Source organism: Pundamilia nyererei, unplaced genomic scaffold, assembly GCF_000239375.1.
Source record: "Pundamilia nyererei isolate P.nyererei 1_Seehausen unplaced genomic scaffold, PunNye1.0 scaffold00406, whole genome shotgun sequence".
NCBI classification, from domain to species: domain Eukaryota; kingdom Metazoa; phylum Chordata; class Actinopteri; order Cichliformes; family Cichlidae; genus Pundamilia; species Pundamilia nyererei.
Window position 1 is genome coordinate 98,286 of NW_005187807.1, and position 10,562 is coordinate 108,847.

The 10,562-nt window shown below is 42.3% G+C and overlaps 1 protein-coding gene across 3 annotated transcripts in view; it reads left to right on the plus strand.

Moving 5' to 3' along the window:
- Positions 1 to 10,562, plus strand: part of LOC102192677 (short chain dehydrogenase/reductase family 16C member 5) — a 34,314-nt gene that overhangs the window by 7,525 nt on the left and 16,227 nt on the right. For all 3 annotated transcript variants that reach the window (XM_005753133.2, XM_005753135.1, XM_005753134.1), the window contains exons 2-6: positions 280 to 607; positions 3,421 to 3,552; positions 3,741 to 3,840; positions 4,126 to 4,270; positions 8,015 to 8,140. In XM_005753133.2, coding sequence (XP_005753190.1) covers positions 287 to 607; positions 3,421 to 3,552; positions 3,741 to 3,840; positions 4,126 to 4,270; positions 8,015 to 8,140 — 824 coding nt within the window. In that variant the 5' untranslated portion in view covers positions 280 to 286. The remainder of the gene's footprint in view (positions 1 to 279; positions 608 to 3,420; positions 3,553 to 3,740; positions 3,841 to 4,125; positions 4,271 to 8,014; positions 8,141 to 10,562) is intronic.

The window sequence follows — 10,562 nt, forward strand, 5'->3', positions numbered from 1 at the left end:
GAGCTTTGAGGTGCACCTTTTGATTATGATTATTCCTGAATTCATTTTTCACAAAATTCTATAACGCCCAAAAACAACTTGCTTTGAAGTTCTTTTAAATTCATTAAAGACAAAACTAAAAAGAGTCATAGGAATAACACAAAGGTTTCTGTAATCTGACTGAAGCTACTTGTATAAAAAATTGGAGGAAAATCATTTCATCAAGATTTCCAGTCTTATTCATAATACCAGGAAACGTTTGTTTTGTTTTTGATTGATGTCTCTCTTCTTTCTTTCCAGATTCATTATGAATTTCTTCTTGGAAACCATCAAAGTACTGCTTTTGTCCATCTGGTACAATGTGGAGGCTTTCATCTACTTCTTTGTGCCAAAGAAAAAGAAGAACATTGCTGGTGAGGTGGTGCTCATTACAGGAGCCGGTAGTGGAATCGGCCGTCTCATGGCTCAGGAATTTGCAGCTTATAGCACCGTGCTGGTGCTGTGGGATATCAACCAGGAAGGGATGAAGGAAACTGCTAGACTGGCTAAAAGTAATGGAGCCAGTCGAGTCCACTACTATATCTGTGACTGCAGTGACAAGAATGAAGTTTACAGAGTGGCTGACCAGGTAAAGTTTCTGGGTGAACATTAGACCGACGTGCCTGTAGTGCAACTGGCATCTACTTCGTTTTTGACTTGAGTTAACATCGATGTGTACGTGCAACAAGTTAACCACCTGAGCTTATTACAACATCCAAACTTTCAGTGTCTTGAAAATAAAAATACATTATATTAGTCTAAGTAGTTTTAGACCTTTTAACTTTTGTATTCAAATGATTTTAAGTCTTCAGAGAAATCTGTGGTTTCCCTCATTGTCTAATTCAGGTTCATTGGGGGGCTGGAGCCTATTGTAGTGGGTGAAAGATGGGGCGCACCTTAAACAGGTTTCTACTTGTTGCAGGGCTAACAGAGAGAAATGACCATTAAGAGTCATAGTCACAATTTAGAATCAGCAGCTAATCTAACCATATATTTGTGATGGGTGAAGCTGGAGTACCTGGACTGCTACACAGAAAAGTCCCAGGAAGCCAGTGCTTTTAACTGTAGGACGTAATTGCTGTGCAGCAACAGTGCTAACCACTGGATCAACATGCTACTTACTTTGTTATCACACTGTCTGATCCATTCACTTTAATTCAGTTTTTTGGCTTGTGACAATGATGCTATGGTTGCACAATTATAAGAAACCATATGAAAAATTTATGACATACAAGTTGTTCATAATTTCTGCAGGAGTTAGCAGAGCTGCGTAAACGTTTGCTCATTAAGACCCCGTTGAATGCTAATGATGTGTTAATTCTCTCCTACTTAACAGCACATGGAGTTTTTGCACTTATGAGTAACTCGCTCTCTCACACTCAGCCACACACACATAGTGATACACTAAAATTCAAATTAGCTGCAGACAGCTTGAGTAATGCCGTCCTTTGCATTGTTGACTTTTCATTTATTTGAAATGCTGGTGCAACGTGGCAATGACAGCAGTCGTGTTAATCACAGTGGCTCCTACAGCAGCTTTTCCCTCATCGTTAAAGTGAAGCTCCGCATATTTTAGGTATAATTCTTTAGGGCAAAAAACCCCAAAACAATAATAAAAATAATCCAAAGACTAAAATGCACCTTTCTCTGACTCAGCAATTAATTAATTCATGTTTTATATTAAGACTTTTGCTTTTTGTACACATCTGTATACATTAGCAGTACGGTTAAATAATTGATTTGTCCTTTCATGTGTAGAAACATGAGTCAGCAATAACCATCGAGTACAAGCATCACTTCCTGCCTTCTGTCTTGTTTGTTTGGGTCTAGATCAGCGTTTCACAGGAAGATTTAACACTGAAAAATGTAAACAGAATGAATATACAGTGTAGGAAGCTGTAAATGAACGGACACTCACACTACTCCCCCGGTAGTGTTGCTTAGCGGCGTTACTACTCGTGGTGTCATTGTCCACGTCACAGGCGTGGGATCGCTTTACCTTGGCCACGCCCGCTCCGGCTGAGGAGCCACCACGGGCCGTTTTAAGTGTAACTGTAACCATCCAAACATGTTTCTCTCTTTGCATACTCTCTCTTGATTCAGTTTGTTGTCAGAGGTTTTCTCTAAGATGGAAGCTGACAGGATCTTTGTTTTATCACTTTATTGGGAGGCTTTTATTTTGTGTACCATAATGAAATATTTTCTAGTCGGTGTAACATAATGTAGTGTGTGTTTGATCTCCAACTGAATTGTGAATTGGTGCTATTTAAAATTTAACTAAAAAGTGAATCTAAATGTTATGTAGACTGAGCCTGCAGCGCTGTGAAAAACTGTTGGCCCCGTCCTGATTTCAGGTTTTTTGTATGTTTGTCACACTTGCATGTTTGAGCTCATCAAAGAAATTCAAATATTAGATGATCAAATATTAGTTACATGACAAACAAACAGGAAGGCTTTTAAGAGGGAAGAAAAATCCACACCTACATGGCCCCATGTGGAAAAACTGATATACCCTGATCTGATTTAAATCTGATTTAAACTGATATACTGGTATACAAACCCCCCGTTATAACAAATTCATTGTGGTGTATCACAGCATTGTAACGCTGAGTTCAATGCCAATTTAGCCACATCCAGGCCTGATTACTGCCACACCTGTTCTCAATCAAGAAATCACTTTGAATAGAACCAAAAAGATCCTCAAAAACAAGACGACATGGCACGATTCAAGGACATTGAGGAAGAAATGAGAAGCTAATTGAGATCTGGAAAAGGTAATGAAGCCATTTCTAAAGCTGTGGGACTCCAGTGGACCACAGTGAGAGCCATCATCCACAGATGGCAAAAGCATGAAACTGTAGTGGACCTTCGCTGTTCTCTTAGGGTAATTTTGGTCGGCCGGCTTTTCCTGAGAGGAGTCATCCGAGATCACCAAAGACCCCAGAACAACAACTGCAGGCCTCACTAGCCTCAGTTAAGGCTACTGTTCATGACTCCACAATAAGAAAGAAACTTGGCAAAAATGGCCTGCAGAGCAGTTCCAAGACAAAACCCACTGCTGAGCGAAAGGAACATAAATGCTCGTCTCAGTTTTGCCAGGAAACATCTGGATGATCTCCAAGACTTTTAAGAAAATACTCTGTGGACTGACGAGACAACACTTTTTCACACCGCTGTATGTTTGAGTTATGTCTGTGCATCACTGAGGCAGCTGAGAGAACAACAACAGCTCTTTGTCTAAATCACAGATCAATTTCAAGACAACACAGATTGTTTGGGAAATCATAGAATCTCTTTTCCTCATGCATATCCTACAGCTGTTGTACATTTTACTTTGGAGTATCTTTTTTACAAAATGATATTTATTCATACGTGATGCTTTTTCTTCATTCCTTCATGTAGGTGAAGCGAGAGGTGGGTGATGTCAGCATTTTAGTGAACAACGCCGGCATTGTGACAGGAAAGAAGTTCATGGATGCTCCTGATTCACTGATTGAGAAGACCATGGATGTCAACATCATGGCTCACTTTTGGGTCAGTCAGTAAAGGACATGGACAAGTCTCCACATGATTTCACTAGCAGATTAGACAACACTGTGATATTTAATTTGGCATTAACGTCTCCAGTTGATTCTTTAGTAGAATTTAAGAATGAATACGACCTTTTCTGTTACAGCAGGTGATTTGGTCTTTTCTTTCCCCCCTTTTCTTTCTCCCCTCAGACCTACAAGGCCTTCCTTCCTGCTATGATTGCCAACAATCATGGGCACCTTGTCAGCATTGCCAGCTCTGCTGGACTAATAGGAGTCAATGGATTGGCAGGTGTGTTTTCTTCCCTAAACATGTGATGCATCTCAGTAATTCTAAAGTTGAATGTGTTGGATGAATCCCCTGTTTGACACGTGGAGCTTGAGAACATGACGTATTCTTTAATCTATTTATTGTTTTTATTAAGGACTGAATTATTTATTAAGCCATCAGTGTAAAAGTGCATACTCCCATACGTGATCATTTTAACTAAACAAATACACTTTCTGGTATTGGTGAAGTAACCTTATTTAAGGAACATCTCTTTGTAATGCTTTGTCTTATACCTTCATTCTGCAGACTACTGTGCCAGTAAATTTGCTGCAGTAGGGTTTGCAGAGTCTGTGGGTCTTGAGCTGCTAGCAACTGGGAAAGATGGTGTCAAAACTACGATTGTATGCCCGTACTTCATCAACACCGGAATGTTCGATGGATGTCAAACTAAGTAGGTCATGCTACATGGTTTCCATTTTTATGGTTTCAAATGTCACAGGTGTCATTAAGAACCTGTACAGTGGTTTTCAAAAGTATTCGGCCCCCTTGAACTTTCCCACATTTTGTCACATTACAGCCACAAACATGAATCAGTTTTATTGGAATTCCACGTGAAAGACCAACACAAAGTGGTGCACACGTGAGAAGTAGAACGAAAATCATACATGATTCCAAACATTTTTTACAAATAAATAACTGCAAAGTGGGGTGTGTGTAATTATTCAGCCCCCCGAGTCAATACTTTGTAGAACCACCTTTTGCTGCAGTTCCAGCTGCCAGTCTTTTAGGGTCTGTCTCTACCAGCTGTGCACATCTACAGACTGAAATCTTTGCTCATTCTTCTTTGAAACAGCTCCAGCTCAGTCAGATTAGATGGACAGCGTTTGTGAACAGCAGTTTTCAGATCTTGCCACAGACTCTTGATTGGATTTAGATCTGGACTTTGACTGGACCGTTCTAACACATGGATATGTTTTGCTTTAAACCGTCCCATTGTTGCCCTGGCTTTATGTTCAGGGTCGTTGTCCTGCTGGAAGCTGAACCTCCGCCCCAGTCTCAAGTCTTTTGCAGACTCCAAGAGGTTTCCTTCCAAGCTTGCTCTGTATTTGGCTCCATCCATCTTCCCATCAACTCTGACCAGCTTCCCTGTCCCTGCTGAAGAGAAGCACCCCCAGAGCATGATGCTGCCACCACCATATCTGACAGTGGGGATGGTTCAGAGTGATGTGCAGTGTTAGTTTTCCTCCACACATAGCGTTTTGCATTTTGGTCTCATCTGACCAGAGCACCTTCTTCCACATGTTTGCTGTGTCCCCACATGGCTTATGGCAAACTGCAAACGGGACTTCTTATGGTTTTCTGTTAACAATGGCTTTCTTCTTGCCACTCGTCCATAAAGGCCAACTTTGTGCAGTGCACGACTAATAGCTGTCCTGTGGACAGATTCCCCCACCTGAGCTGTAGATCTCTGCAGCTCGTCCAGAGTCACCATGGGCCTCTTGGCTGCATTTCTGATCAGCGCTCTCCTTGTTCTGCTGTGAGTTTAGTGGACGGGGGGGAGAGACGTAGAGACGTAGATTGACCCGTAAATCGAGAGCTTCACTTTTATATTTGGTGCTTTTTTTACCACAACTGACTGATCGAACTAGTCAGGTGCTGCATCACTGCAGCCACAGAACGAATCAGTCTGTCGATCTCCCACTCCTCTCACTCACGAACAAGACCCTGGGATATTTAAACTCCTCAGTAACTGGTCCCTGACCCGGAGTGGGCCCTGCACCCTTATGTAGCTGAGGATGATGGCCTCAGACTTCTCACTCACTCTGCTTCATACTTGGCTGTTAACCACTCCGATGTGGGATGGAGTTCACCACCTGATACCAACAGAAGCACATCATCTACAAAAAAACAGAGATAAAAGTTGCAAAAGTCGAAATTTTGAGATTTAAGTCAAATGTATTTTCAGAAAAAAGTCAAAATGTGGAGATTATGGTTGTTTCCAGACAAACTGCGGCAGTTGCTGTACCCTATAAGTTTATAACGTAGTACTTCAGAATCTCATTTAGTAACAAGGAATGAAGTTATTTCTCTTTTGGGTCAAGTACAAGGACATTGAAAAGATGGTGCAGAAAGTTGCTTATGGCCACACAAACTTGGAAGAATGGATTTATACAGCATGAAATGGTTGTTCATGGACAGATTCAAGGCTACCAACAGTTGCATCACAAGTATGCTGATCAGTTAGTGAAACTGTCTATACAAGGCATTTTGTAGCTGTGGCAGTTTGTCTCGAAATAACCGTAATCTGAATATTTTTACTTTTTTTTTCTCGAAATAGAATTACAATAGTTTTTCTTAGTGTCACACCAATATTCCTCCATGCTACAAACGGAGATAGATGCCACTGTTGTCAAGGTGCATACTCCTCTTAAAGCATGGAGGTCTCCACCTGAAATCCAGCACACTGTGACTCTATGAGCAACAGGAGGGGGAGGATTAGGATTACTGAGTGTCAGAGCCATCATCAGAGATGCGCCAGCCCACCAACCATCACCACCTCACCAGATGAGTGGCTCCAAGAATGCCTTAAGCAGCTGAAGATGCATAAAGATGTCGGACCAAGCTCTTGCATGATACCATTGGGCGAGGACGTGCTGACATCAAGAAGTGCTACCAGTGGCTAGAAAAGGCCAATGTAGACAGAGGCTCTGATTATTGTTAACAGGCCTAAGCAGCAGGTCCACAGAGACAGGAGCCTACCCCAGCTGACATGACCTAAGTTGCAGATTCTGCAAAGGCGTCCCAAGACGCCATCTAGCACATAGTCGCAAACCACCTTGCTGACACATATGAGGACTAGAAGTCCTGTTACACTTCCAGTTTCACACAAAAACAGCAGCTGCTGACCAACTAACCAAACATATTGGTTATTAACCAGGAACAGAAGACCACAGGTTATGTGATGGAAGTGGACTGGCAGCACTGAAAGTGCTAAGCCACATATTAACAGACACGACTGAACATGAGGTTCCTTTTTTTTGGGCACACGCTTACAGCCACTTTATTAGGTACACTGTTCAATTGCCTCTCAACACAAACATGTGATCAGCCTACCATACAATGCAATTGGGCAAGTAGACATGGTCAGTACGACTGCCTGAAGTTTAAACTGAGGATCTGACTGGCATCAAACTGAGACTTCAGTGACTTTGAATGTAGCATGTAGCATGGTGTCAAACCATGCTTCTTAGTGTTTCACAAACTGCTGATCTGCTGGGGTTCATCCCACCCAGGCATCTGTAGGATGGCAGAGACTGGTCCAGAAATTAATAACCAGTGAGTGGCAGCTGTCTGGGTGACGAGCTGATAGGCAACATTAACAAGGTTACTGTGACTTACAGTAAAATTTCCTCCCTTACTGTAATGTTTGGATGGCAATGTCAGAATGTCAGTTCATGCTTGTGGAGATGTTACGGTGTGTGTGTCCTGTTTAAATAGTGTTCAGTTGGTACTGAGTATTGTTGCCACAGTGTCCATCCCTGTATCACCACAGTGCATCGAGCCAGATAAGGCATCATGTCATAAAGCTCAGTCAGCTCAATATTGTTTCTTCAACATGGCAATGAGTTCACTGTAGTGGCCTTCAGCTGCCACATCCCAATGAAGCAGCTTTGGGATGTGGTAGGTTCACATTATGCACGTGCAGCCGACAGATCGGCAGCAGCTGAGGCCATGATGTCAACGTGCACCAAAATCTAAGTACTGTTTTCATCACCTTGTTTAATCTATGGCACAAACATTAAGGCATTTCTGACAGCAAAACGGGGGCAAACCTGGTGCTAGTACGGTGTAACTATTCATAGAGTTGCCATTTGTAGCATTATTGAAGGGTAAAATCTTTTTAGGGGGCCTGTTTGTGCAGATTCCAATAGTCTGTTTAAAATTAGAATTACATGTTGTATATTTGGTGTGATGAATGTTATAATACACATCATGTAAGCAGATGTAGTGCATTAATTACATGAATTATATAAAGTGTAATAATTTTCCAAATCATTTAAAAATCTACCCTCTGTAACCTTCAACCAAATATCTGATTACCCACCCAGATTGTCGCAGGAGAACTTGAAATGGAGAACTTGACAAATGCTAAGTTCAGTGCTTTTTTTGTCGTCTCTTTTTTTGTGTTCATCAGGTGGCCAAAACTGCTACCAATCCTGAATCCTGATTATGTGGCAAAGAAGATCATCCATGCTGTGCTCACAGACCAGGTCTACTTGCTTTTGCCTCGGAGCATGTACCTCATAGCTGGTCTGAAGAAGTTAGTCACTACCTTTCTTTGTTTCTTTCACTTGCACACAGTTCCACACTCACTAATGTAGAGATATCTGAAGATTTATCCACTTCACTTGTCCCATATTTTGTCATGCCTTATCACAAAATGGATCATTTGTATATCCCCATTGGAAAATTGAGGGTGCAGAAATTGGTAAAGTGAAATAGAACAAGTGCTGGGGTTTAATAGACCGCCTGACCTACCTCAAGACACAGAAGGCCTTGATTGGTCCTTCCATAGATCAATGCACCTATCTGGGGAAGGGTAGAGAATTTCCACTGCACTGAAGATCACAGTGAGCACAGTGGCCTCCATGTGTAAATGGAAGAAGCTTAGAACCACCAGCTCACTCTTTGGAGCTAGCTCCCCAGATGATCTGAGGGATCAGGTAGAAGGGCCTTAGTTAGCAATTATAACCAGATGGTTGCACTCAAAAAAACTGGAGCATTGCTGTTTGGAGAGAGAACGGTCCAGAAGGACTGGCTGTTTTGCAGCACTGATCATTTATACGCAGAGAGGCCAGACAGAAGTCACTTCTTAGTAAAAGGCATGTGGCAGCCTGCCTGAAGTTTGCCAAAAGGAACCTGAGGGGACTCTGAGATCACGAGAAATTAAATTCTCCAGTCTGATGAAACAAATATTAAACTCTTTTGCCTGAACGCCAAGCGTCATGTCTGGAGGAAACGAGGAACTGCTTATCACCTGACCAATACGGTCCCTACAGTGAAGCCGGGTGGTGGCAGCATCATGCTGTGGGGATGTTCTTCAGCAGAAGGAACAGGGAGACTGGTCAGGGTGGAGGGAGATGAATTCAGCAATGTACAGAGACGTCCTTGATGACCTTTTCCAGAGCACTCTGTACCGACCTCAGACTGGGACGAAGGTTCATCTTCCCCCTAAGCACACAGCCAGGATAGCAGTGGCTTCTTATCATGTCCCGAGTGGCCCTGCCAGGAGCCAGACTTGAACCGGCGGGGTTTTTGTTTTTAAGGTGAAAAGTGAATTGAATCCATTTTGAAAAAAGGCTTTAAGGTAAAAATGTGAAACAAGCGAAGTGCTGTAAATGCTTTCTGGATGCTCTGTGCATAACAAATATAGTTTGGCTGCACTCCACTTTCTGGTGAAAACACTCATGCAGCAATGCACAGAAATTATGAATGACTAACTTTTTAATAATATTGTGGGCTATTTCTGGGGTCATGGGGGCACCAGTCACCATTCTGTGTATTTCTGGTTGTACTCTGGTGATTCAGGTGGCCTTGATGGGAGTGGGAGTGGCCTAATGACACTGCCTGTTGCTCTCTGGCCTTTGCTCGACTTGGTTAACTTCTAGTTTTTGTTGTGATGCATTTTACCATCTTTGAAGGTCGATTTTTGCTGGAGGTGGGGTGTTGAGGAGGATCATGTACACATGTTCACACGATGGGGCGGGGAAAGGCTATCACAAGAATACAAGGTGATGGATGTCTCTACCTGTAGCTGGTGACGTTTCACCTACAGGAATGGGACAACCTGTCAATATTTACCTGAAGTCCAACCTCGAAAAGAAGGCCTGGCCAAAAAAACGGGACTTTAGACCCTAAATCTGTTGTACAGTGTCCTTGGGTGCTTTGAAAGGCGCTATTTAAATAAAATGTATTATTATTATTATTATTATTATTATTATTAAATCATATTTAGTTAGAATAATGCAAACCATATCAATAAATCCTGTATCCATTTTTACATATAAATATTAGGGGTGCAACGATACTCGTATCGATATTGAACCATTCGATACAGGGCTTTCGGTTCGGTACGCATATGTATCGAACAATACAAAATTTTTAATTTATTTTATCAACTTTTCTTCTGACGATGCTGTCTGTGTTGAGCGCTCAGTGGATCTGCGCTCGACTACTCCGCCTAGGCTGCACTGTCCAGCGCAGATCCACTGAGTGCAGCGCAAGCTAGCAAGACAGAAGCTAAGCTCGTTGCAACATGGCAAATTGAACCTCCTCCACCCTCATTCAGATCTGGCGTTTTGAACTAATTTGGTTTTCATGTGAAGCATGACCCTGAAGGTAAGCGCGTCATGGACTAAAGTAAAACAGTATGTTGGATGTGCCACGCAATGCTCAATTACATGGGTGGGAGCTAGGGTTGCCAACCGTCCCTTAAAATACGGAATCGTCCCGTATTTAGAAACAAAAGCACACGTCCCGTATTGAGCTAATAAGCGACGCACTTTGTCCCGTAATACAGTGAGAATCAAAAGTAGCCTATAAATGTTAATGGAATTAACGCTTTGTTTGAAAACATAATTCCCAGCCCCTCTCCTGCTTTGTGACCAATGAGCTGACAGCACACTTATGACAATTCGAGTATGACAAGTCAGATTATCTCATTGGTCGAGGAAAGGTCGCTT